Source organism: Sciurus carolinensis, unplaced genomic scaffold (genome assembly GCF_902686445.1).
Source record: "Sciurus carolinensis unplaced genomic scaffold, mSciCar1.2, whole genome shotgun sequence".
NCBI lineage: Eukaryota > Metazoa > Chordata > Mammalia > Rodentia > Sciuridae > Sciurus > Sciurus carolinensis.
This window is the reverse complement of record NW_025920210.1, coordinates 230,414-257,173: the sequence shown is the minus strand read 5'-3', so window position 1 is coordinate 257,173 and position 26,760 is coordinate 230,414. Positions and strand designations below refer to the sequence as shown.

Sequence of the window (26,760 nt, the reverse complement as noted above, 5' to 3'; positions counted from 1 at the left end):
AGATGGGGACAAGAGCCCGACACCCAAAACACAACAGTGACATGAGAACTATGTGAGCTAAGGGGACTAAAGAAGCAAAAGTGCTGCTGCAAGACCCCCACCCCCGTCCTCCCCTTGTTCTTCCTGAAGAGGAAGGAGAACCAACTAGAGAGTTGACAGCTGTTTGATTCATTTTATTGAATTTTAAAATTTATTTTCGGTCTGGGGACTACACTTGGGGCGCTTTACCATTGAGCCCCACCCCCAGTCCTTTTTATTTTTTATTCTGAGGCAAGGTCTTGCTAAGCTGCTGAGGGATTCAACTAAGGTGCTAAGATCGGTCTCAAACTTGCGGTCCTCCTGACTCAGCCTCCCCCATTGCTGAGATTACAGGTGCCACCACACCTGGCAGCTGTTATCTTTAGATTCCTTAATAACAGCCACAAATGCCTCCTGGAAATTACGAAGACCTTCTCTGGCCAAATGCCACAGGGTCCCTCCAGCCCATCCTCCAGCCTGGTCCTGGGTTATCTTCAGCTTGCCCAGCCCAGTCTTCACAGAGAATCCTGCTAAGTAGCCCCACCTGGATCCTTGGTCAAGTCCTCATCCCCTCCTTTCGTGTCCAACCCTGACCTGCCTTTTGGGAGGGGTGCCCTGCTAGGTCAGTTTAGCTGGAAGCCCCCTTCCCTCCAGATTTCCCCTTACTTGGATTCCGTTCCCTGAGCTAGTGCATCCCTGCCTGCCTTTGCTGTTTGGAGGTGAGCCCATTTCTCCCCTTGGACAACACTCCCATTGCAAGTGCTTCCAATAAAGGATCTTTTAACCATTGTCAGAATAAAGTTTTTTTTTTTTTCCCTTTAACAAAACCCAGTCCAACAAGGAAGGAGAACTTCAGGAAGAAAAAAACAGCTTTTCCACTAGGGAGCGAGGTGCAGTATGGAAAAGACAAGCATGTACATGCCTGTGCACACACACACACAAATACAGGTGCTCATGTGCACGCACGAACACGAAGTATACACAGGTATGCAGACGTGCTCACACACAAACATGCAATACCCCCATAACGGGCACATTTACAATCACACCACACAGGCACAGGCACATAAACGTGCATGCACTGCACGGGCACACATACATATGCACACTGAAACACACGGGTCCACGTAAGCACGTGTGCCCACAGGTATGCATGCATGTGCACGTGTGCTGGTGCACAGGTACTGCGAATGCACAGGGCACCTGGAAACACAGGCATCTTTCCAAGGCTGCACACGCAGGACTCACAGTGGGGAGACCCTTCCCCTCCTACCTCACAGGGGCCTTGTTGGGGCCGGCAGAGAGAACGGATCTGAACCCCAGTTGCCAGTGCTCCCTCCTGCTCCACTCTTCTGCAGTCCCTAAAGCAGTGGCTCTCTGGATTCCACGGATGTTCTGGAGTGGGTGCCACGTTAATTTTAAAAGAGCCCTCTGTAAGCAGAGCAGGTGACGTTAGCTCCCGGCCTCCAAGTCCTCCGGAGCCCTCGGGGGACACGGCTGGGCAGGGGAAAGGTGAGCATGGGTGTCTGGCTTGGGCTGGGGCGGCCCCCAGGGCTCTGGGCACTACTGTCACACTACTGTCCCTTTGTCCATGTGGGCTCCATCCAGGGACCTGTGTGTCCAGACTGACCCGTGGTCCCACGTGTGACCCTCCTCAGCGGCAGAAAGGCTGGGGCTGGAGGGCGGGGTGGGCCGTGAGTCGTGACCAAACACCGCGGGAGGGTGGTCTTGGAGGAGCCGGTACTCACAGAGGAGGGCCCTGCACTGTGCCCGGCGCCCCGGCCCAGCCCGCACACTCTCGGCTGGGAAAGGTTGGGTTTGCGCGGCGGAGTCCATGGGGCGACCGCCGGGCCTGGGGGCGCCCGGGAGGGCGGCACAAGGGCTTTGTGGCGTCAGCAGGGCGAACGAGGCAGCAAGAGGCAGGGGCCGCGGGGGCGGGGCCTGTGACCTGTGGGGCGGGGCTTACAGGGAGGGGGAGACAGAGGCGGGCCTCTCCATTCTGGGGCGGGGCTTGCTGGAAGGGGAGGAGACAGAAGCGGGGCCTCACTGGCCCAGGTAGGGTTTGCAGGGAAGGGGAGGAAGTAGCGCAGGGACCTCGCTAGCCAGGATTGGGGATCCCAGAGGGGAAGTAAGCCTGGGAGGGGTGGGGTGGCAGGGAAGAGATAGCTGTGGGGGAGGAAAGTTGCTGGCTGAGGGAGGTGGGCTAGGAAAGGGGCTGGAGCTTGCGGTGGCGGGGTGCTGGGCAAGGGAGCAGGAGGTCGCCTCAGTTGGGGGAGGGCGGCTGCAGGTTGTGGTGGTGGTGGCAGCAGGGCACGGGCGCCCCACTAGGAGGACATGCAAGAGGTGACCTGAGGCTGCCAGAGCTTCCCTGTTGGGGGAAGGTGGGAGTCAGTAGAACAGGCAGCAGAGGCAAGGAGTCGTGCCTAGTGGGTTGGGAGCGCTTTTGGGGGAGTGTGCAGCAGGGCTCGGAGTGGGGAGGAGATGAAGGGGGTCTAGGGGAACCCCAGCTCTCCTGTGTCCTCACCTGCGGTGCAGGGTGGGAGCAGGTGGAGCAGGAGTTGGGATTCTGGCTTAGGCGCGGAGGGGCGGGTCCCCTGGGCCGGGGCAGGGGCGGGAAGAGGTTTTTGTCAGGCCCACAGAGAGCTTTGACCCTCAAGCCATGCCCACAAACACTCACCACGCCTGGCCCTGCCTGGATCCCTGGCTCTGCCTGGATCCGTGTCCTGAGGTGGAGGGGTCAGATGAGGAAATTGAGGCTGGGGCTACACTGAGGAAGTAGGGCGGGCAGGAAGCAGAGCCTGTGAGGCCAGGCACCTCCAGGCTGCGCAGACAACCTGGCTCGGGGTGTGGACGGCCTGTTCTGGGCGGGGATCGCTTGGTTCTGGATTAGAGGACTGCAGGCGTAGACAGGGCTTCCCCTGAGCCCAGGGGGCTGCAGGGGCTTCAGGCCTGCACTCACTTGGCTGCAAGGCTGAGGTCTGTCACTCAGCACTCCTCCTGGCAGGCACCGAAGAGTAACTCGGCCCCAGTCTCAGACCTCCACGTACCTGTCCTTCAGGTCAGGGAGAGGGTTCCAGGCTGAGGGTTTAGTTCATTTAGAGAGCAGCAAAAAACACACCAGAATCAAACAAAACAAAACCCTCAAAAACCAAACAAAAACCCAAACAGGAAATAAAGTCATAGAATTTTAGAAAAGCAACTAAAAAATTCAAGAGGGCAACCCAGAACGAGAGAACACAGCCAGGCACACACTGCTGGATTGGCACCGTGCTGCACTTGCTGCACTGTGCCCGGGGGGTTTCTCTTGGCTTGAAGGGCTTTCCAGAGCAAAGTGATGGCAAAGGCCTTGCCTACCCAGCACAACTGGCAGTGCCTTAAACCTTAAGGGCAGCATTTACAGAATACAACGTGGGGGAAAGTGAACTGCATGTGGCATCCTTTTTTGGTATCACTTCCCATGAGCCATGGAATCTAGGCTGTGGAAGAGCCTCTAAGGTTGCAAGGTCTGCTCGCCTTATCAAAGTGGAGTCCTTCCTTCAGGCCCCTGGTGATGACGACCACCCTGATCATGCCCGCTGAAGGAGATCTGGCTGGACCACGTGGGAATTTGGTAGAAATGGCCTCTGGGCCCTGCAGCTTCCAAATCAGACCCCTGTTTGACCTTTTGAAAGAATGCAGAGAAATCATCTTCTAGGGGATGTAGCCCTTCCAGTAGTGGAGTCTCTATCAACCCCACACCTCACCCCAATCCTCATTCCATGACCCACTGGGGGGTGCGGAGGAGAGGGGAGATTCTTCAGGCCTAGCATTACAGGGCTGCCACCATCTTATAGGACTGGGCAATTTGACAGCTTTCTCTGACCCTGCCATATCTCTGAGGATTTTGTTCTGTTACAAAACCCACACCTCAGAGACTCACGACTCATATTATTTCTGATACACTATGTGCAATCTTCGACCTTGTATGGGAGAGAAAACGAAGTTTTTCCTGTACTCTTAGGTCAGTGCCTGGGGCCTGTGAACTAAACTGACAAAACACAGATTAAACACAAGTCATATACATTTATTTCATCTTGTTCATTTTACATGCATGTGGGGTTCCACAGAAAACAGTGGTGGTTAGACATGGAGCTTCTATACCACTTTAACAGGGTGGTAAGTTTGGAGGTGACTAGACAGGATTGGGTCTTTGTCCTAAGTTGTGAGGAGGTGACTAGGAAAGGCACTGGGGTGACTGATGGTAAATAAGGATGGTTTGTGTAGATCCACCTTGGTGCCATCTGTAAGGATAAGTTCTTTTTGGTACAGGAGAGACTCTTTTATGACAGAAAACTTCTGCTGTGAGTGCATATTTTGGGGTGGCATGTCCTGATCTCAGTCAACTTCCTGGGGCTTTGTGCAACAGCGACCCAGACCAGTTCCTGGCTCTAGCATCTGGAACATGCAAGAGTGGGTTCAGGGACAGCACCGGAAACAAGATACGCGCACACACTCTGACTCCTCTGTGGGCAGGCTGGGGAGTCTGAACTACCCCTGCACCTGACTAGCCGAACTACACCTGTCGCCCAGGAACTAGAGTGGCACAGCCGCTTTCTCCGACTCAGTGAGTGGCTCTGAAAAGAGCCTTGGGGTGACAACAAACGATGGTGGGTGACCCTGGAGCCTAGGCCCGCTCCCCGCGGATGCGGCGAGCCAGCTGGATGTCTTTGGGCATGATGGTGACAGCGCTTGGCGTGGATGGCGCACAGGTTGGTGTCCTCGAAGAGCCCCACCAGGTAGGACTCGCAAGCTTCCTGCAGAGCCATCACCGCAGAGCTCTGGAAGCGCAGGTCGGTCTTGAAATCCTGCGCGACCTCGCGCACCAGGCGCTGAAAGGGCAGCTTGCGGATCAGCAGCTCAGTAGACTTCTGGTAGCGGCGGATCTCACGCAGCGCCACGGTGCCCGGGCGGTAGCGGTGTGGCTTCTTCACACCTCCGGTTGCAGGTGCACTCTTGCGGGCCACTTTGGTGGCCAGCTGTTTTCTCGGCGCCTTGCCTCCGGTGGACTTGCGAGCCGTCTGCTTGGTTCGAGCCATAGCTCTGGTACTGCTCCTTCTGTCTGTCTTCGACTATCAAATGTTCTGAGCCAGCCCACCTTTATAGAACCTCCTGTGTTCCCATTGGCTGGCCACCGGATGGCGTGATGGCAGACTACACTCTGATTGGTCCGTGGGCTCTGCGGTCGGCAGCCTGCCTCTTATATTCGCACCAGTTTCTCCCAGCTCCCAGAAGCAGCGTCGGCTTGTCGAGTGTCAGTCAGGTTGTGTGTGGCCAGTATCTCTCTCCTCTCCTGGATTCCTTCACTTCCTTCAGCCCTGTTCTTACCCTTCCCCGCATGTCAAGGCGGGAAGAACCTTCTAGAAGCCAGCACTCTACTTTGCAGTTTTACATGTGATAAAGTTGAATTTTTCTGGGAGTTCAGGAACCCGTAAAATAGCCACAGTTTAAAGGAATCTTCCATCCCTTATGACCATCAAAGAACCTCCTTCCCCATGTGGCCAGACGAGACAATGCTGTGGAGTTAAAATATGAAGGAAGGGCACTTAAAGCAAAAAAAAAAAAAAAAAAAACTATACTAGAAAGTAACCTTTTGCCAGGTCTGAGAGGCCAACCAACCTGTATAAAAACCTTATGAAACTAACCCCACCTCCTAGTTACTTTCCTCCACAGTTGCAACTCTGTCCAACCTAGCGTGTAAGAACTTCAGCCTGCTCACTTCTCCACCCAGTTCACGACTCTAGCCCAAGTCACTTTGCTGCATCCATGATGAGCTGAACTGCTTTTTCTCACTGATGGATCAAACAAGATGGGCAAGTTGCTTGTTTGCCCAGCTTTGGTCAGCTTCAGTCCTCCCTCTGGGGCCCTCCTGGAATAGGCTGATCTTGGGTAAGGTGTTCTCGTATTTGTTCCTCAGCCCCCTTGCATCCTGCTTCCCCATGGGCCATTCACCCAGGGGGAATTTCCAGAAATTGAACAAATTAATAGTTGAAACTCCTGAGACCCCTGGAACTTCTTACACTCCATCTGGTCCACATTCTGTCTCCAGCATTCTTCAACATGACCACCGAAGTGTTCCTGTCTGTTGGTGGCTCCAGTGGCCTCTGCTCCAGGGCAAGCTGGATTTTGCTACCACTTGGGAATGATGTATTTTGTCATCACATATGATGCAGGGTTTTGTTTGTTTTGAGGGGTCTTGTATCAGGATGAGAAATGATCAGTCAGTTGTTATTATTTTGGTACTGGGGATTGAACCCAGGGGCACTTAATCACCGAACCACATCCCCAGCCCTTTTAATTTTTATTTGAGACAGGATCTCCCTAAGTTTCTTAGGGCCTCACTAAGTTGCTGAGGCTGGCCGGGAACTTGTGATCCTCATGCCTCAGCCTCTTGAGCCACTAGGATTAAATTAGGTATGCACCATCATGCTTGGCTTCAGTTGTTACTTTATTCAGAGTTTACTGTTCATTTAAAAAGATAACTGAAGATAACTGTACAATAGTGGTCCTGGATATTTGGCACCTCTGCATACTTAGTGACCATAGATATTTAGTGCCTCTTGTATGCTGGTATCCTGAATATCCTGTGCCTGTTTTGTGATCAGGACTATTTAGGGCCTGCCTCTGTCATATTCAGTGATACTGCATGTCATGAGCCTCCTGTCTGCTCCCTGCCTCCTGGGCACACTGTGCCTGGGACTTCTCACCTGCTTTTGCTCTGAGACCCTCCCACTCTTCTTCTTACTTCTCTCTGCATAGCACATCTTGGGGAATTCTTCCATCCTCATGCCAACAGGGTAGTCAGGCAAGAGGACATGAAAGGGCTTTGGCCTGTTCAAAAACCAAGTGTGCTTTTTCACTCTTTTGACTGTGAAAGCCTGAGGTTCTCCGGGTGCTCTGGAGCCCAGGCCTTCCGGCTGTCTGATCTGCAGGAAGTCTCCTTTTCTTTCACCTGACTCTTTTTGTGATTATGTCCAAATGATCAGTGCTTCCCTTACGGATTATGTGCTAGGTGTCATGTTTAGGAGCGTGTTGTTCAGCCCCTGCCTTCTGTATTCTTTATCTGCTATTTTGGCAGTTCTGTTTTCACTGAAGTCCACGGTCCATTCTGAATTGATGTTTGTGTAAGTTTATCTCTCCCTATGTGATGCTCAGTGTTTGGGCCCCATTTGCTGACGTGCCTGCCTGCTTTTACGAGTGCAGTGCAAGCTGTGCATACCAGGCTGCAGCTGCTCCTGAGTGTCATGTCCTGTGCACTGGTTTCTGCACCCTCTCCACAGAAGCCATAGCACAGGGTTCTGTAGCCATAATGTCCACAGAGGGAGTCTTCTCACTGCTGCCCTCCTCTTTAAGGTTGTTTTAACCCCATAGGAAGCTTTACAACAAGCTTGCTTGTGCCTACAAAAGTCCTTGCTGGGACTGTGGCAGGAATGGCATGAAACCTGTGCACGGGGCTGGGAGGATTGACGTCTGCTGTGTGGTCCTCAGCCCACCCTCCAGGTGCACATCTGCACCGACCACCTTCTTTTACTTCTTTTTCCATTGCTTTGCAGTTTCCAGCATGCAAGTCCATTAATGGTCCATTCCATGCATTCTATTTGATGAATGCCTGTCTCATTGACTTTGGGTTGATTTTAAGAGGTATCGTGCTCTGGTTCCAGTTTTCACATGCTTGTTGCCATGGATAGCCATGAGAATGACATCTGTATGGCTCTTGTCTGTGTCCTGCGGCCTTACAGAATTCACCTACCAGTTCTCAGAGTTGTCTTGTAGATTCTTTGAGGTGTTCCGTGGACACGATCATTCATCTGAAAATTGGTTTGATTTTTTTTATTCCAATTCGTGATGCCTTTTACTTCTTTTTTCCTTTCCCCTCTTACTGCACTAGCTAAAATTTCCAACACTATTGGTGGAATGGTGGTGAGAGGGACACTCCTTCTTGTTCCTCATCATTGGGAGAGAGTAACCTGTCGCTGTTATCACCTTAGCTGCAGGTTTCCTGTGGTGTGCTTCATCAGGTTGAGGGAATTCTCTATTGCTGGTTTGCCGATTTTTTAAAAACAATGAATAGGTGTTGAAGTTTGCCGGCTGCTTTTTCTGTATCTGCTGAGCTGTGTGTGTGTGTTCTTTAGCTTCCTCCATTCATTGATTTAAGGTAGATTTTATTCTCAAGCAGAGAAATTACATTTCTGAGAATATCACATGTGTTGTAGTGAGAAGTAGGGAAGGATTGAAATCTAGGAGATTAGCAGGGAGCCTGCTGAAGTAGCTCAGGTAAGAAATGAGGACACGTTCATTTCCTGGGTATCACACTGTGGATCCCACACGCCCCAGAAGGCGTCGACTTGAAATAAGTTGCTTCTGCGACTGACTGTGTGGTGCCACAGCAGGCGGTGGACCTTCAGCAGCAGGAGCCTCGTTGGAGGAAGCCAGGTCACTGGGGCATGTCCTGGAGAGGTCAGACCTCCTCTGTCTCTTCTTCACCTCCTGGCTGCCACGAGGTGAGCTGACCTCCCCTGCCACAATGGTGGCATGCGATGCTCCCACACGACGTCTGCACCACCTCAGGATCAAAGCGACAGGGCCTCAGGCATGGACTTTTGTCTCAGTTTAGATGACAGCAATGGAAAGCCGCCCAACACTCTGGGGCTCTTGTGGCAAATTACCACAAACTGGATGGACTCAAGTCATAGGAATTATTCTTTCATGGTTCTAGAGGCCAGAGGTTGGAATGGAGGTGTGGGCTGTGCCTGACCCCCTGCAGGCTCTGGGGAGGACCCCTCCTGCCTCCTGCTCCTGGAGGCTCCAGACCTCTGTGTCTTGTGGCTGCATGGCTCCAGTCCCTGCTGGTCAGCTGGCATCCCCTCTTCTGTCTGTGTCTCTTGTTCTGGGCATTTCTATGAAGACATGTCGTTGGCTTGCTAACCCAGGACGATCTACTCATTTAAAAGTCTATTACTTTATTACACTTGCAAAGACCTTCTTCCAGGGTCCCGGCCACGGGGAGGGGACTGGGATGTGGAGGTACCTTTGGGAGGCTGTCCTTCAGCCGGTGCAGTTAATATGCAAGACAGGGCAGCAGCAGCTGAGTGGAGAGGAAAACATGCACCTGGACTGTTTGGAGCTGGCTCCAGCAGGACTTTCGGGTGGTCTCTGCAGCAGCTAGCAAGGTGATGAGCCAGGACCCTCTGTGGTCTGAAAGTCTGTGATCCCTCCAAATTTGCATGTTGAAACCTAACCCCACAGTGATGATGTTAGGAAGCAGGGCCTTGGGAGGTGATGGGGAGATGAGGGTGGAGCCGCAGGCTGGCATCAGTGCCTGCTCTGGTTCGAAGGCGACCCTCGAAACTCCTGTGTTGGAAACTCAATCCCCAAGGTCATGTGTTGGTGGAGGGACAGGGTCAGGAGGGCCCAGCTGTCACCGGGGCATTAGTGGGTCAAGGTGGGCGTGGCTCTGTAGGAAGGTGTGCTCTCTGGCACACCTGTGAGGGTCATGGGAGGCCCTCCCCAGTTCATGGTGTGCAGGAAGCCCTCACCTGATGCCAGGTAGATGCCAGCACCATGTTTTGGCTGGCCCAGTCTCCAGGATGGTGAGCTACGTAAACTACTCTTTATAAGTTACCCCGTCTGTGCCATTTTGTTATAGCAACAGAAATCAGACTAACAGTGCCTCATAAGAACTTGAGTGACTCCCTGCAGCACCACGGAGGGCACAGCAGGGCGCCATCCTGAGGGGAGAGTCCCACAGGCACCACGTCTGCGACACCTTGATCTTGGACTTTCAGCCCTCCAGAGCATTGAGCAAAGCACTCTGTTGACTATAGATCACCCAGCCTACAGTATTTTGTTACAAAAGCAAGCAGGATAAGATCACAGGAAAAGAGGAGGCCCAGGAGGAACAGCCAGAGCCTGTGGTGAGTGGCAGCAATGCCTGTCAGTCCTCCTACCCCAGGCCTGTGGCTCCCGACATCAGCCCAGCTGGCTGATGTTAAGATCTCCGGAGTGTCCCATGAGGGACAGGGACAGTGTGGCAATTCCGGGTGAGGCCTTGGGGCTCTGTGAACCCAAATTACTAAGTCACCACTGCCTCATCCCTGACCCTCCAGCTGACCCATCCTAACCCTCTACCTGACCTTCCACATGACCAGTCCTCCTGACCAATCCCGTCCTTAAACACCCAATGACTCGTCCTGAGTCCCCATTCCACCTATCCTTGACCCTCTAGCTTACCATTCCTGACCGTCTAGCAGACCCACACTTGACCCACCAGTTGACCCACTGCTGACCTCCAGTTCTTCCCCTAGTGGGCAGCAAGTGCCCATAAGCCAGCATCAGTCTGTCCACTGACTGGAGGAGTTCTGACGGCAGGTGGTGAGGGGAGTCCTGTCCTGGGCTGGTAAGCTGAGGCCAGAGCCCAAGCCCCATGGGCCCGAGGGCAGTGCAGCAGGAGAAGCAGCCCCCATCTTCCACAGACAGAGCCTGAGCTAAGCAGCAGGGAGCTGGGGCCTCAGCCACCTGAGCAGAGGCAGCTGCAGCGGGCGGTGAGAGGTGTGTGCCTGTAGGGACGGGGGCATGGGTGGAGGCACCACCAATGTGGCTGTGGACCGCTTGCTGAGCTGGGGCAGTCCTGCTTGCTGTGTGGCCCAAGGCTCACTGAGCAACACCCAGGACACAGAGGCCTCCGGGGACCGAGGCAACTTGGATTCTCTGCTGTAGGACAGACAAGTCACCAAGGGGCAATGCCAGGTGAGCACAGCCCGACCTGTCTGTCTGGAGACTCCGTATCAGCTAAAGCGATGCTGTAACTCAGAGTCCACAGGGACATGGAGACTGGGAGGAGGCGGGTGGGCAGTGATTTCTTTTTGAGGGGGATTTTAACTCTTCCTGGCACGAGGCCCTCCAGCCCACAGCACAGCTCTGCTCAGCTTCTGTGTGTTCGGCTTTTTCCTTCCACAGCTGGAGGATCAGGGGTGGCTCAGCTGCAGGGTCCAGGAGAGACCACGTGTTAGCCATCCTTCTGTCCCTGGCAGATGCATCCATGTCAGGAGGGAGGATTCCCTCCCGTTCTATGACCGAGCAGTTCTCACTGTGTGCAGCTAGCCCTCCACACCTGCGCGTTCCACCAACCCAGCTTCAAAAATATTGGTAAAAATTGTGTCTGTCCTAAACATGTACAGTCTTTTTTCTGGCCATGATTTCTTAAACCGTATAGTAGAACAACTACTTATGTAGCATTTATATTGTATTATGTCATCCTACAAGTCATCCTAGATGATTTAAAGTAAGTTTTTAGGTTAGACAAAAATGGCATGACTTCACATATAAGGGATGTGGGCACCCTTGAAGTTTGGTATCCATAGGGTCCTGAAGTCAGTCCCCTGTGGGTACTGAGGACAAGGGCATTGTCCTCTAGGTTCATCCATGTGGTCAAAGGTATCAGGGTTTCATCCTTTGAAAGGCTGCATGGTGTCCCACTGTCTGGACATCACGTTTCCTGAGTCGTTCTCTCCCTGGTGGGCACACGGAGGGTCGCCTGTCTTGGCTGTTGAGTGCAGCTGTCTCCTGAACACACACTTCATTTCCCAGAAGTGGAACTGCTGTCCCATGGTGGCTCTGTCCTTCATCCTTGAGGTGGGATGAACCTGTGAGGACAGACCCACAGAGCCCTCTAAACATGAGGGCTGGAGGGGCACGGACCCAGCCCCCGGAGAGGAATACAGACCCAGCAAAGCAGGCTGGAGCCCACGCACCACAAGCCCTGTCCCTGGGGTGCTTCTGAGGCTGGCCAGGCTGCCTGCTTCTTCTGGAACCCTGTACCTTTCCTTAACTTCACTGATAGAATGCCTGTCCCAGGGGGCGCTGCAGAGCGACTGAGGTAATCCTGATGCAGACGTGGGCCAGTGAAGTGGGCCTTGAAAGGCCTCCTTGCTCCTATAGGACACAGAAGTGGGCGGAGCCAGCAGAAGTGAGCTGCATGTGGGCAGGTCCAGAGGCACTGCTGTGACCACCCAGAACAACTCAAGGTCCCTCCTTCTATGTGGTCTCCCAGGGATGGTGCACCTGGAGCAGCAGTGCCCTAGAAAGCACTGGAACGGGCCTGTCTCCTTCCAGACACCTGGTCTCCTGTCCCACCCCTCCAGGCGCCTCTGTCTGATTTTCTCTTCTGTCCTCCTGGTTCTGCTTATTATTTGATACACATTCATTTATTAGGATCAGATTTTTTAAAATTGAGGTGACATTCACGTGACACATGGTGAACCATTTTTAAGTGAACAATTCTGGGGAATGAAGTACATTCAGTGTTGTGCAACCATCATCTCCTCCTGGTTCTAGAACATTCTCATCACCACCAAGGATCCTGTACCCTTAGGAAGTCCTTGTTATTCTCTCCCTTCCTGTAGCTCCAGGCAACTAATTTGCCTGCTGTCTCTCTGAATTTGCCTGTTCTGGACATTTCATGTACATGGAATTTTACAATTGGGTTTTTGTGTCTGACTTACTTGGTGCGACGTTCTTGCGGTTCAACCATGTTGTAGCATGAATCAGTGCTTCATTCCTTTTTAATGGTGAGTAACATTCTGCAGTGTGGATAAGGCCACAATTTGTTTATCCATTCATCAGTTATTTCCACCTTTCAGATATTGTGAACAATGCTGCCATGAACATTACTTACAAGTTTTTGTTGGATGCATATTTTCATTTCTCTTGGGCATATTCCTAGGAATGGATCGCTGGTCGTGTGGCGCTTTCTTTCTTTAACAAGAACCTAATAAGTGCTTTCTTAGACAGTTCTTCACATTTCTGAAGCTGATAGTCTGGTAGATCCCCAGATCTTAGGAGCTGACCAGTTGGAGCTTTTCATGATGACAGAAACGTCTTGTATCTCTGCTTTCTAACATGGTACCTACTGACCATGCAAAGCCAGGGCATTTGAGAAATTACTCATTTATATTACATCTTAATTGAAAATTAAATAGCCCTTGTGGCTTGTTGCTGTGTATTGGATGGCTCAGTCTCAGAAAGGTGAAAGGGGAAAAGCTACCCTGAGTAGACCACCCCTATTGCCTTCCTCTTAATAACTCACTTGAATAATTTTTTTGTAAATATGGAAAATCCATGGTGATGCTTGAAACATCTACACCCCAATCCCTGAAAAAGTTTCTTCTTAAATGCCACTGTAGGGTTTCAGATACAAAGACCCACAGTCATAAATGTAGACAGAATTTCAGGTTGTCACTAGAAACACAAGAGGACTCTCTAGGTCAGTCTTGGCAGCCTTGCTCACTGAAGTGGTGAGTATGCACATGTTGCATGAACGACATACTTTCTGTGAATGGTATTGCTGAAACCCACACTGTTAGAGCAGCTGCTTATCAGTTTTTATGCACATAGTTTCTTAGCACTGGGATATTTCGGAAAGGCAAGAAGATTTGTGGTAACTCCACAGATGGTATCTAGGGAACCCTGGTTTGAGTTGATTCAATTTTAGTAGGATAAATACATATTGTGTGCAATATTATATATCCATATTATATAATATTCCTGAATTATATTGCTGGTTCATGTTTTTGTTACAATAAAATTAATAAAAACAGTACAGGTAATAATAAGGAAGAAAGGGTACTCTTTACTGAGCTCTGATTTTGTGGCAGGCATCATCCAAGGATCATGATGGTTCATGACAGAGCTCCTCAGGCCCGTAGGTAGGTAGGTGCGAGTAGTACTGTAGGCCATTTCTGTCAGATCTGCCTGGAGCTCTCCAGTCAGTCCTGTTTTATAACAAAAAGTGGAGATAATGAAGTAATCTTCCTAAAAATCCACAGGAATACGACTTTATCTGTCTCTAGCAGTTGTAATTTGCTGTTTATTAAAAGTGTATTAAAATGCAAATTTACCTTAAATGTGCTAAACTCAGAAACCTAATTTCACCTAATTCAGTGTACAAATTATTTTGTTTTCTAACTTAAGCAATTTAAGTGAATCTTCAATGTTTGACCAACTCAAATTTAAAATAAAACTTCCTAGGGCTGGGGAGATAACTCAGTCGGTAGAGTGCTTGCCTCTCAAGCACAAGGCCCTGAGTTTGATCCCCAGAACCACAAAACAAACAAACAAACAAACAAAAACTTCCTTTAATTAGTCCAGTCACGAATAAATCTTAAAAATGTTTACACTTCCTTTAAGACCTAACAACTTGATTCTTTTCAAGTATTGAGAGTACCTCTAGCAAACAAATCCTTTGTCAAGCCCTTTTGAAGTCCCAGCTCAATCAATTAGATCCCGATTTTGGTGCACTTTGTTTCGTTAAAATTTAGCTATTTTAACTTGGTCACTCTCATTCTAAGTGGAAACCCCAAGATTTACCTATCAGAATTTCAAACGGCAAATTTTAATAAAAACACTTTTTAATACCAGATAAACCAACCCAATTGGCCCTGGAGAAAAAAATGCCATCCTGACTTTTTGGAATCCAGGTACTGGTCATTGGTAATTCTTGGGACGCTTAAGGAGGAGCTAAAACCCCACGAATATGGGGTAGGATTTATAAACAAGTGGACAGGTCTGGCGACTTCCCCTGCTCAAGCCAAAGCCAAAGCCCACTTCATGCACGCGCGTGTCCCTCCCCAGGCCCAATTTGCGCCCTTTGCGTGGGCTAATACGCACTAATGCGCAGAGGGGTCGAAGGGAACCCGGCTTCAGGCCCAAAACAGGCTGCGCGCTCAGTGCGGCTCTTTCCCAGAATCGGTGGTGGCTCTGAAAAGAGCCTTTGGTGTCCACGGGGCGTGCACGGGCGGCAGGGCCTCACTTGCCCTTGGCCTTGTGGTGGCTCTCGGTCTTCTTGGGCAGCAGCACGGCCTGGATGTTGGGCAGGACACCGCCCTGCGCGATGGTCACGCGGCCCAGCAGCTTGTTGAGCTCCTCGTCGTTGCGGATGGCCAGCTGCAGGTGGCGCGGGATGATGCGCGTCTTCTTGTTGTCGCGGGCCGCGTTGCCCGCCAGCTCCAGGATCTCGGCCGTCAGGTACTCCAGCACCGCCGCCAGGTAGACCGGCGCGCCGGCGCCCACGCGCTCCGAGTAGTTGCCCTTGCGCAGCAGGCGGTGCACCCGGCCCACCGGGAACTGCAGCCCCGCGCGCGAGGAGCGGGACTTGGCCTTGGCGCGCGCCTTGCCGCCCTGCTTGCCGCGCCCGGACATCTCCGACTCAAACCCAGAAGAGCAGAAAACTCGAAAAATCCGACAGAGACTCTCACACCGCAGGCCCCAGCGAGCCCTTTTATAAGATCCGGAGGTAGCTGAACGGCGCCGGCCGATAGGATGGCATCGGTGGCCAATCAGAAAAGGAAACCGGCATCTCCTTCTAACTGGCTACGCCTTTCCGAGCGATGACGTCAGGCGATGCTCTGTCCAACCAGAAGTGAGTAGTTCCTGATCCTTCATTTGAATCCAAGACGTACAAATAGAATCGGCGGGGTCGTCGCCGCAGTCGACCAGAGATCCGCCATCATGCCCGATCCTTCCAAGTCCGCCCCGGCCCCCAAGAAGGGCTCCAAGAAGGCGGTGACCAAGGCGCAGAAGAAGGACGGCAAGAAGCGCAAGCGCGGCCGCAAGGAGAGCTACTCCATCTACGTGTACAAGGTGCTCAAGCAGGTGCACCCCGACACCGGCATCTCGTCCAAGGCCATGGGCATCATGAACTCCTTCGTCAACGACATCTTCGAGCGCATCGCCAGCGAGGCCTCCCGCCTGGCGCACTACAACAAGCGCTCGACCATCACGTCCCGCGAGGTGCAGACGGCCGTGCGCCTGCTGCTGCCCGGCGAGCTGGCCAAGCACGCCGTGTCCGAGGGCACCAAGGCCGTCACCAAGTACACCAGCTCCAAGTGAGGCGGTCCCAGGCGCCCCAAACCCAAAGGCTCTTTTCAGAGCCACCCACACACTCGAGAAAGGGTTTCGAACACGGCGGAGGGTTGTTAACCCTACGTGTGGCCTCTACGCCACCGCGGTTCCCGGTTCCTGGGCGTCCTGTCAGTCGTGCGTGTATGGCGGTGAGCGGAACGTGGATGTAGCAGCCCGTTATAGAGGGACGGTGGAAACCGTGGCCTTGCGGAAAGGCGGGCGAGCAGGTGAGGGTCACTCCCCCGAGGCTCTCGGGGCGCTCTTCTCCCCCTGCACACTTGGCGAGACCAGAGGTGCGCTAGACCACGGGTTGGGGAGGCCTCGGTGTTGTAACGCTGCCTTCCCACCGTTCCGTCCCTGCCGGGACCAGACATCTACCCTCGAGCAGATGCAGCCTGTAGGATGCCTGCCTGGCAAGATGGGCAGCGCAGCGTGAGAAAGCAGAGAGAAGTGGAAGCGGGCGGGCCACTGCAGAGCCTGGCGAGCTGGGTGTGGAAAGTGACCACAGCTGCCAGCAGCTTTAACCCTCAGTGGGGGAGGTTGTTTAAGAGGAACAGAATTGCCTCGTTTTGAACAAATGTAACTGCCTCCCCTTTGGCCGCACGATTTTCTGTGAAGTGTTCGTAACTGGATTCTTCACATTCTTGTCATTTATTTAAGGAGTGCCATTGTGCTTCCGGAAAAGCATTTTGGCATGAAGTCTTCGTATTGGAAGGGACAATGCTTATCTTTTTCTTGGTTTGACTTTTTTTATTCATAGTGATTCTTTGAACCGTTGTGAGAATTAGAAGTATTGAGAGTTTGTATCATGGTCTCCAGCAAGGAAAAAATTTAAATAAAATTCAGTAGAAGACAGACACACACTTTTTTTTTTTAATCACCCAGTGTCTCCACAGGGAGCCTGTCATGTGTCTGAACTGAGGCAGACTGAAAGACTGGTGGAAGGGGAGGAAATGTCACCACAAGATGTCCTCCCTGCAATGGCTGTGTCTCCCCCTTTCTGCTTGGGTCCACATAAGAGGATCTGGGAAATTTCACACATTTTAAAGTTGTTATCTACACTGTTTTTATAAAAAGTTCAAATTGCTGCAAGGATGCACATCCCAACATAGAACTTTTAAAAAGCAAAATGGTCACATCGGTCTTTTAAATATACCTATTGGAACATCAATTTGATGCCATAATCAGTTCATAAAATACATGATCTAATTCTATATCAGCCGGATATTTCAGGAGATTCTTAATTTCTGCCCAAACTGATTTTTTTTTCCATTTTCCTTCTGCATTGGGATTTTATCCTACAGTGATTATAGGTATTATGATTTATCTATTACCTTTCTTGCAAAAAAAAGTCTGTCACCTGAAGTTTAAATACCTCATATAACGAGATTACTCTGTGTTTTAAAAACACCTGGGCAGAGGCCTGGTCCAGTAGTGAGCACCTGCAATGCCAGCAACTCGGGAGGGTGAGGCAGGAGGATCTGGAGTTCAAAGTCATCCTCAGCAACTTAGTGAGGCCATGAGCAACTCAATGAGACCGTCTGTAATGAAATACAAAAAAGGGCTGGGGATGTGACTCAGCAGTTAAGTGACCCTGCGCTGGGTCTTATAGCACACACTTGTGATCTTAGCTACTTGGAAGGCTGAGGCAGGAGGATCCCAAGCTCAAGGTCACTTGGGCAACTTAGAGACCCTCTCTGAAAATGAAAGATGAAAAGGATGGAGGTGTAACTCAGTTGTAGAGCACCTCTGGGTTCAATCCCCAGTAACACACACACACACACACACACACACACACACACACACACACAAACACTATATATGAAATGGAAATTCTGCAGTAGATATTTTACTCAATTCTTTGCCTTTAGTAATAATCTGAAGCTTAAAACAGTGATCCATCATTGAAAGTAAGGAGGACTTGTCAATGTGATGGGCTGACAGATCTGGCTTCATGAGAATGTTATAGGCCAGATTCTAAGGGAAATGACTAAACAGACTCCATTTTGCTCTGAGACTCCATGTTATGTAGGAAATAAGCTTCTCTCATGGGAACACCCCACTTCTGTCCCCATCATCAGTTACTTAGTGTGACATGTTTAACAATACAGAATGACAATTCCTATGTAAAGAAAAATTGCTCTCTTGATTCCCTTGTTTCTCCTAAACAATGTACCATGTGAACAGTGATTGTGTGGATGTTAGTAATCATTCTTCAGTTTGTACCTAGGTAAGGGTCGTTTTGACCCACTTCCGCCTCTGTTGATGATCTCATGATGTTAGTTTGTAATTTCAAATCATAGCAACAGACACTTAATGATTGATGTGATTTTTGGTATAAGAACCCCTACAACCCTATGGTTGGGGCTGTTCTCCCAATAGCCATTTTTGGGGCATTGTGTGAGATAGTCAGCTGGCCGGCTTAATAAAGACTCTCAAATTTGGACTTCTCAGTGGTGATGGGTCTGTTCTTAAGTTGCGCCCCATAACAGTCAACAGTCTTAATTCTCCCAAAAGATATGAGATCTATAGTCAAAACTACTGAATCCAGTCCTTTCCACTATGAAACAGGTGCCAGATGACTGAGGCCTCCAACCCTCAGCCTCGTAACAACCCAAACTGAGAGTCAAGGCAATAAAAATTTAAAAAATCAAATTTATTTATTGCAGGGCTGGGCAAGTGTTCTAACACTGAACTACATCCCCAGCCCAGAGTTGTTTCAAAGTATTTGTAGTCACTAGAGCTAGGCCCACAGTTCCATGCAATTCTCTGCCTCAAGAGCTGAATGCATAGATTTAATAAAATGAAACTTGTCTCAGCAGAGAGTGATTGTGTTAACAGTAGATGACACTGTTTAGTGCCAAAGAGTCAATGAATGAAACACAGCATCATAATTTCCAAATATAATTCTACAAGAATACATTTGGTTGTGGGTAATGCAGCACATGGAGTGATTTCTCAGGTTTCTAATTGCTCTGGCTAAAACGTGAAGTAATAGACAGATTCTATTTGCTACACTGGCAGGCCCAGGCTCAGAATGGGCAGGATTTGTCCCTCTTTTCTAGTTTGGGAATGCTAAGGGAGAGCCAAAGAACTGCTATTGAGATGTTTGTAATCAAGAAAATTGGGAGAGATTGTTTATGGAACCCATGTCTGTATTTACATTGTTATAACAGAGAAAAAAAAAAAAAATCAGGTCAACTAAAGCTGTGCTCATCACATATGTGAAAATCCTCAGAGGCTAAGACAGCCAGGACTTAATGAAGCATTCTCTAGATCTGACACAGTTTAAAATATTGCTTAAAGCAGGGTTCTAGAAATATTTGGGATTTTGCAGGCATCCAGTCTGGAATGCATTGACGAGTCTGCCCTTCCCCCACCTCAGCTAGACCTTTCAATTCTAATTTGCTAATTAGGGAATAGAGCAAAGAATTTGGAGAGAGACAAAGAACTGTTTCTTTAAGAAGAAATTACACACACAAGGAAGCGAAGAAGGAGTTTAAACATGGACAGAGTGCAGCTGTCATTGGAAGTGTTGTGGCAGTAAGACAGGCCATTGTCCAGCGTGAAAACCCAGCTGAAAAATCCGTTTGTGGAAACTGGTCTCCAGCGTGGATAGCTCCTGCGTATTCTTGTTTGAGGAGCCACCAATGTTTCACCTGCATTAGAGGGAGTACACCTCCCTCCCTGTTAGGCTTGCATGCCTTAATTATTACTTGATACCATTAAGTAGACACCATACTTACTTTGCGTATAATGTATTGAATTTTTTTAAATAAAAAAGGTACAAATCTGCTTTATTAAAAAGGGCATTTCACCATTTGCTAGGCTTGGATATGTTTGCAAGGTACATACAAATTCACAGACATACATACACACACATTTTGAAGGTTAAAATAAAAGAAAAATTTCACCGTTTGCTATGGGGAAATATCTGTGTGTATATGTGCATGAAAGAACACCAGGAGCTCTTGCTGGGAAATTCTAGTTGAGTGAAGCGGCTGCCCATGCGCCAGATCTGATGTTTCAAGCCGAAAGCGGGGCTTAAAGGACCGATTACGTGACACGCTGCTGCAGTGTGCTTTCCCATGGACGTTCGCGGTGCCTAATACAGGCAAGGGAGGGAGGGAGGAAGACCAAGGGAAGATGTTTTCAAGCGCCCCCGCCAGGGCGGCGTAGACACCCAAGACACCCTCCAGCTTCACGCGCGGTGTGGGAGGGGTGGCAGAGGGAGCTGGAGGAGCCCGGTGCACGCCCCACGCAGCCTGATTTCCTCGGGTGCCTTCGCCTGTACTGTGCCCTCTCCAGCTTCCTATCGCCGAGGCTGACTTGCTTTAAAGCAAAATAGCAACAGAAAGGAAGGAAAAGAAAGTACCGTGACGAACAAGAGGTCCAATCTTATCTCAGGAGTTGGGTCCCCCATTGCGCAGTCCACCCTCCCCCCAACCCCCCACTGGATCACAGGTCACAACAGCAGGTGGCACGCTCCTCTTTGAGCTTAGAGGTGGCTCTGAAAAGAGCCTTTGGGTTTGGGGCGCCTGGGACCGCCTCACTTGGAGCTGGTGTACTTGGTGACGGCCTTGGTGCCCTCGGACACGGCGTGCTTGGCCAGCTCGCCGGGCAGCAGCAGGCGCACGGCCGTCTGCACCTCGCGGGACGTGATGGTCGAGCGCTTGTTGTAGTGCGCCAGGCGGGAGGCCTCACTGGCGATGCGCTCGAAGATGTCGTTGACGAAGGAGTTCATGATGCCCATGGCCTTGGACGAGATGCCGGTGTCGGGGTGCACCTGCTTGAGCACCTTGTACACGTAGATGGAGTAGCTCTCCTTGCGGCCGCGCTTGCGCTTCTTGCCGTCCTTCTTCTGCGCCTTGGTGATGGCTTTCTTGGAGCCCTTCTTGGGGGCCGGAGCCGAGCGGGAAGGCTCCGGCATAACGAGGTGGCGACGGAGCGGACACAAACGGTAATGCAATGAGGGTAGAGCTATTTGTCATCTTTATATTCAAATGAAGGCTCCAAATCTCTAGCATCTGATTGGACGGCCTGAGCCGCGGCGGGAGCGGAGAAGAATTTATGTAAATAGGAGATGCCGGTTCTTCTTTCTTATTGGACGGTATCTCAACCAATCCAAAAGCGCGTCGGCCGCCCGCCTGCGCTCTGGTTGTGCGTCTTTGTTCTAACCCTTTGTTTTAAACCCGGGGGAGATCTGAGTGTCTTCTGGACATGGTTAAAAGGAAAATGACAATCCCTGGTCTCTGTTTTCTCTGACTATGAGGCAAATACGCGGGCAACAACTAGAGCTTGATGCTTTCCTCCCCCAAGACGGAGGAAATGGCAGTTCCCACTGCAGTAACTGTTTATTTCCCATCATCGCCGTCCCCTAAGATCAAAGAGATGCACTCCTTTTAGAATTCAAGAGCAAATCCAGACGTTTCGTTGGGAAATACTAAGAATGCACTTAGATACTTCCATTAAAAGTGCGTAGCCCGGCAGTTCTAACCCAGGATAAGAATGAAACGGCAGTTTTTCAAGCTGCTTTTGTTATTAATGTCCACGAAAGCTCTGAAATGTCAGCCAGATTGCTCTGTGCTTGATACATGGGATCTCACCGGTGTCCTAACATCTCCAGGGGCAGGCACGATTACTGTTGATTGCGCATCGGAATACAGGCTTGAGGCCCCCACCCCTGGCTGCCTCCCCTGTCACAGTGCCTTCCAGTACAGAAACGGGGGTCACCCATTCCCATTTCTCACTTATTTCAACATCTTCTGGACAGCTGGCTAGAAAAGCAGAATCTTAGGCAACACCCCAAACGGGGTGAATCAGATTGCGTTTTAGAAAGAACCTTGTGCGCATTACAGCCCGAGAAGTCCTGCAGTGGAGGTCATTTAGCTGCTCTACCTTGGGCAAGGTATTTACCTTTTTCCACCTCCATTTCTTCATCTTTAAAATGAGGTATCAGTGCCTACCTGATAGGCGTGCTGTGAGTTAACGTGCTGGAAGCAGCAAGTGTGTTTAATGGTTCTTTCCTTCTCAGGACCCAGCCAGCCAGCAGTCGCGTGGTCCGCCTCATCTAGCTCCTCTTTCCGCTCCAGCACGTTCGCATATAGCATGAGCCTTTCTCTTTCCCGCAGGAACACGGACTAAGCTGGGATTCTCAGGACAAAGTTGGGCCTTTCACCTCCGCATCTCCAGGTGGAACACAGCATGGCACCTGGCAGATGCCAGTCAGAGCGTGGGAAATGAATAATCCTGCTAGCCAGGCAGCGCCCTCTACTGTAGGCTGTTCTGTTGGCTGAGTCCTCTGCGCAGCCTGAGATCTTGGGTTTCTTGAGCTGCTGTGGATATTCTCAGCATATTTTTTTCCTCTTAAAAAACAAAAACAAAAACAAAAATCCAGGAATTTAATATATAATAAAGATAACATCACAACTCAGCAGAGAGAAAAATGGCCAAATAGTGACAGAAAAAGTACTAACTACTTGGGAGAAAATTAATTGTTCTCAGCTAGGGGAAAGGCTTTCAATGCATTTTTAAGACTATAGAAATATGCTCTCCACACACACAAAGCTTGGGATAAAATTATTTGCAATAGGAGACAAACAAAATATTAATATTCTTAAAATATAAAAACAGCAAGTAAAAGCAACTTACAAAATAGTAAAGATTATGAAAAGACAACATGAAAAACATTAACTTCACTAATATCAAAGGGATGCAAATTTAAAATGATAGCTGAGTTTGATGGTGCACCACTGAAATACCAGTGGCTCAGGAGGCTGAGACAGGGGGATCACAAGTTCAAGGCCAGCCTCAGCAACTTAGCCAGGTCCTAAGCAACTTATGGAGACCTGATTGGGGGCTATGCCGTGCAGATGGCTCCGGGATGGCGCCTGGCAGCCAGCCAGAGGTTGCTTTGATCACTTCGGTGGTGAGGAGGTTGATTAACATAAACACACCCAGGTGATTTATCATTGGCCGTATCCAATTAAGTCCCCCAGACAATGCGTGCACAGGTGTTCCCGAGTGCTCCTGATCATGCCGGCTGGTTTTGACCTTTACCATGATTGGGCAGCTAGCTCCTCGCCTAATCTTTGCATAATTGGCGTCAGCCGTACCCTTCATCTCCTGGAGGGGATATAAGCTGGCTCTCCTCCAGCGCCGGGGTTCAAGTTCAAGGCCCCAGGTTTGAAGTTGGGGGTTCCAGGTTCGAGCGAGGTTCGAGGTTCCAGTCCCCGGGTTTCCTGAATCTACAATAAACCGATCCAAATTCAGAAGCCTCACTATTCGTTTGTCTCCCGCTCCAAATTGACTCCCCTGGACGGCGTCAGAGACCCTGGCTCAAAATAAAAATAAATGGACTGGGATGTGGCTCAGGGGTTAAGCACCCATGGGTTCAATCCCTGCTACCAAAAAAACAGAAACAAACAAAAATGAGATATTGCTTTTCACCTATTAAAATGATGAAAAATAAAAAATACAATACACAGTGCAGGCATACACTTTCTTTCATACATTTGCTTAAAAGAAAAAAACAAGATGGCAATATATTCTAGTATGTGTCCATATTACAGACTTCCTACCAGAAATTCCACTGTCAAGCATCAGTCTCGTAAGGAAATAAACATGGCTTGAACAGAGCTGGTAGAAAGTTCCATCAACAGCATCTATAATAAGAAAAAAACAGAGTTGACAACCCTGAATCACAGCCCACATTATTCACCGAACATTTTTAAGGCTATTTGATGATGGGGTAATAACACCTATTAAGTGAAACACAGCAGAAAGGAAAACTGTGTTGCGTGCTTCTCCCTGGAACCCTAATGTTAAGGTAGAGGACGTAACTGAAAGGGCCCCTTCTGCCTCCACGAGGCCCCTTTCTGCTCCAAGTCACTCCTCCTGCCTCTAGCTCAGGCCATTCTCAGGACTCCTACCTGCTCCCTCCCCTGCCTTCCTTTGTTGCTGGACCTCAGTGCAAACATTGTACTGCTTGCAGCTCAAAGTCAGGCACACTTGCATTGCCTTAAAGGACAGCTTGCCCACACCATCTATCAGCTTTTCCCCAACCATCTTTCTTGGGAAATAGGCTATTTTTCCAACCCCTACCTCCATCCCTCAAAGCTTCCTTTCTTTCCTGCATATTATAGACACTTAATGATCGAGTAGTATAAATTCAGATCTGAAATCGAAATACTGCTTCAGATCCAGTTGAGTTACTGGATGTCTTCATTTCGTTCACATTTTCCTCCATCTTTTCTAGAACAAATTCACATCATGTATGCTTTTATAATAAGGAGAATAAACAACCAGAACCATATGGTTGTTTCCATTTTAACTGGCTCTTAGGTCAAGATTAGAGATGTGCATGCTTGCCATGGGAGCATCCAGGAAACTCAGTTGTATGATTTCTATATATTTTGGAAAATGTTTAGGGTCTGTGATATATTTGGTTGTACTATTCCTCCTCACTAGTGGCCAGCCCAATACATGGCAGGATTAGCTGTGAGAAGTTCTGCTGAATCTTCCTGTGACCTTTCTGGGCTTACCAACAGATCTGCCAGATCACTCAGGTCTACCACGGCTGAATCAGTTCTTTAATGAGATTGATGTAAAGCACAGAAATGATAGGCCCCAAATCTCCAAGTGCTCTCAGAATAGCCTCCTGAGCCCACCACCTCCACACGCCCAGAGTTCTAGGACAGGCCCTGGGACCACGACCTTGCACATTCCAGAGTGCTCTCAGGACAGCCCCCTGGGCCTTCCACCTTGCACACTCCAGATGCTATCAGAGCAGCCCCCTGGGCCTTCCACCTTGCACAGTCCAGATGCTCTCAGAGCAGCCCCCTGGGCCTTCCACCTTGCACAATCTAGAAGCTCTCAGAGCAGCCCCCTGGACCTTCCACCTTGCACACTCCAGATGCTCTCAGGACAGCCCCCTGGGCCTTCCACCTTGCACAATCTAGAAGCTCTCAGGACAGCCCCCTGGAACTTCCACCTTGCACAGTCCAGATGCTCTCAGAGCAGCCCCCTGGGCCTTCCACCTTGCACACTCCAGAGTGCTCTCAGAGCAGCCCCCTGGAACTTCCACCTTGCACAGTCCAGAGTGCTCTCAGAGCAGCCCCCTGGAACTTCCACCTTGCACACTCCAGATGCTCTCAGGACAGGCGCCTGGGCCTTCCACCTTGCACACTCCAGATGCTCTCAAGCAGCCCCCTGGGCCTTCCACTTTGCACACTCCAGATACTCTCAGAGCACCCCCCTGGACCTTCCACCTTGCACATCCCAGAGTGCTCTCAGAGCAGCTCCCTGGGCCTTCCACCTTGCACAGCCCAGAGTGCTCTCAGAGCAGCTCCCTAGGCCTTCCACCTTGCACAGCCCAGATACTCTCAGAGCAGCCCCCTGGGCCTTCCACCTTGCACACTCAAGATGCTCTCAGGACAGGCGCCTGGGCCTTCCACCTTGCACAGTCCAGATACTCTCAGAGCAGCCCCCTGGAACTTCCACCTTGCACACTCCAGATACTCTCAGAGCAGCCCCCTGGACCTTCCACCTTGCACAGCCCAGAGTGCTCTCAGAGCAGCCCCCTGGGCCTTCCACCTTGCACAATCCAGATGCTCTCAGGACAGCCCCCTGGAACTTCCACCTTGCACACTCCAGATGCTCTCAGGACAGCCCCCTGGAACTTCCACCTTGCACAGTCCAGAGTGCTCTTAGAGCAACCCCCTGGGCCTTCCACCTTGCACACTCCAGATGCTCTCAGAGCAGCCCCCTGGGCCTTCCACCTTGCACACTCCAGAGTGCTCTCAGAGCAGCCCCCTGGGCCTTCCACCTTGCACAGTCCAGAGTGCTCTCAGAGCAGCCCCCTGGGCCTTCCACCTTGCACACTCCAGATGCTCTCAGAGCAGCCCCCTGGGCCTTCCACCTTGCACACTCCAGATGCTCTCAAGCAGCCCCCTGGGCCTTCCACTTTGCACACTCCAGATACTCTCAGAGCACCCCCCTGGACCTTCCACCTTGCACAGTCCAGAGTGCTCTCAGAGCAGCCCCCTGGGCCTTCCACCTTGCACAGTCCAGAGTGCTCTCAGAGCAGCCCCCTGGGCCTTCCACCTTGCACACTCCAGATGCTCTCAGAGCAGCCCCCTGGGCCTTCCACCTTGCACACTCCAGATGCTCTCAAGCAGCCCCCTGGGCCTTCCACTTTGCACACTCCAGATACTCTCAGAGCAGCCCCCTGGGCCTTCCACCTTGCACACTCCAGAGTGCTCTCAGAGCAGCCCCCTGGGCCTTCCACCTTGCACAGTCCAGAGTGCTCTCAGAGCAGCCCCCTGGGCCTTCCACCTTGCACACTCCAGATGCTCTCAGAGCAGCCCCCTGGGCCTTCCACCTTGCACACTCCAGATGCTCTCAAGCAGCCCCCTGGGCCTTCCACTTTGCACACTCCAGATACTCTCAGAGCACCCCCCTGGACCTTCCACCTTGCACAGTCCAGAGTGCTCTCAGAGCAGCTCCCTGGACCTTCCACCTTGCACATCCCAGAGTGCTCTCAGAGCAGCTCCCTGGGCCTTCCACCTTGCACACTCCAGAAGCTCTCAGGACAGCCCCCTGGGCCTTCCACCTTGCACACTCCAGATGCTCTCAGGACAGCCCCCTGGGCCTTCCACCTTGCACACTCCAGATGCTCTCAGAGCAGCCCCCTGGGCCTTCCACCTTGCACAGTCCAGATGCTCTCAGAGTAGCCCCCTGGGCCTTCCACCTTGCACACTCCAGAGTCCTCTCAGGATAGCCCCCTGGGCCTTCCACCTTGCACAGTCC

The 26,760-nt window shown here is 50.8% G+C and overlaps 4 protein-coding genes across 4 annotated transcripts; 1 reads left to right on the top strand and 3 right to left on the bottom strand.

Annotated features, from left to right (window-relative positions):
- Positions 1–4,518: 4,518 nt before the first annotated feature.
- Positions 4,519–5,093, bottom strand: H3-4 (H3.4 histone, cluster member). Its single transcript, XM_053743340.1, is given in 2 exon segments — positions 4,519–4,741; positions 4,743–5,093. Coding segments are annotated over 2 exon segments (411 nt in total). The 3' UTR covers positions 4,519–4,681.
- Positions 5,094–13,690: 8,597 nt separating this feature from the next.
- On the bottom strand, positions 13,691–15,384 carry LOC124975089 (histone H2A type 3). The gene is made up of 2 exons (XM_047537982.1): positions 14,719–15,384; positions 13,691–13,823 (listed from the first exon to the last, which is right to left on the bottom strand). Exon 1 carries the CDS (start codon positions 15,247–15,249, stop codon positions 14,857–14,859), a length of 393 nt encoding a protein of 130 aa, XP_047393938.1. The 5' UTR covers positions 15,250–15,384; the 3' UTR covers positions 13,691–13,823; positions 14,719–14,856.
- Positions 14,712–17,995, top strand: LOC124975090 (histone H2B type 3-B). The gene has a single exon (XM_047537983.1). The coding sequence runs from the start codon at positions 15,559–15,561 to the stop codon at positions 15,937–15,939; it is 381 nt and encodes a 126-aa protein (XP_047393939.1). The 5' UTR covers positions 14,712–15,558; the 3' UTR covers positions 15,940–17,995.
- Positions 17,996–20,418: 2,423 nt separating this feature from the next.
- Positions 20,419–25,775, bottom strand: LOC124975096 (H2B.U histone 2). Its single transcript, XM_047537993.1, has 4 exons — positions 24,495–25,775; positions 23,532–23,615; positions 23,067–23,198; positions 20,419–22,316 (listed from the first exon to the last, which is right to left on the bottom strand). The coding sequence occupies exon 4, from the start codon at positions 20,879–20,881 to the stop codon at positions 20,501–20,503; it is 381 nt and encodes a 126-aa protein (XP_047393949.1). The 5' UTR covers positions 20,882–22,316; positions 23,067–23,198; positions 23,532–23,615; positions 24,495–25,775; the 3' UTR covers positions 20,419–20,500.
- Positions 25,776–26,760: the final 985 nt, after the last annotated feature.

Coding starts and splice junctions, on each gene's coding strand:
- LOC124975089 (XM_047537982.1), bottom strand. CDS start 15,249: ATGTCCGGGCGCGGCAAGCAGGGCGGCAAGGCGCGCGCCAAGGCCAAG.
- LOC124975090 (XM_047537983.1), top strand. CDS start 15,559: ATGCCCGATCCTTCCAAGTCCGCCCCGGCCCCCAAGAAGGGCTCCAAG.
- LOC124975096 (XM_047537993.1), bottom strand. CDS start 20,881: ATGCCGGAGCCTTCCCGCTCGGCTCCGGCCCCCAAGAAGGGCTCCAAG.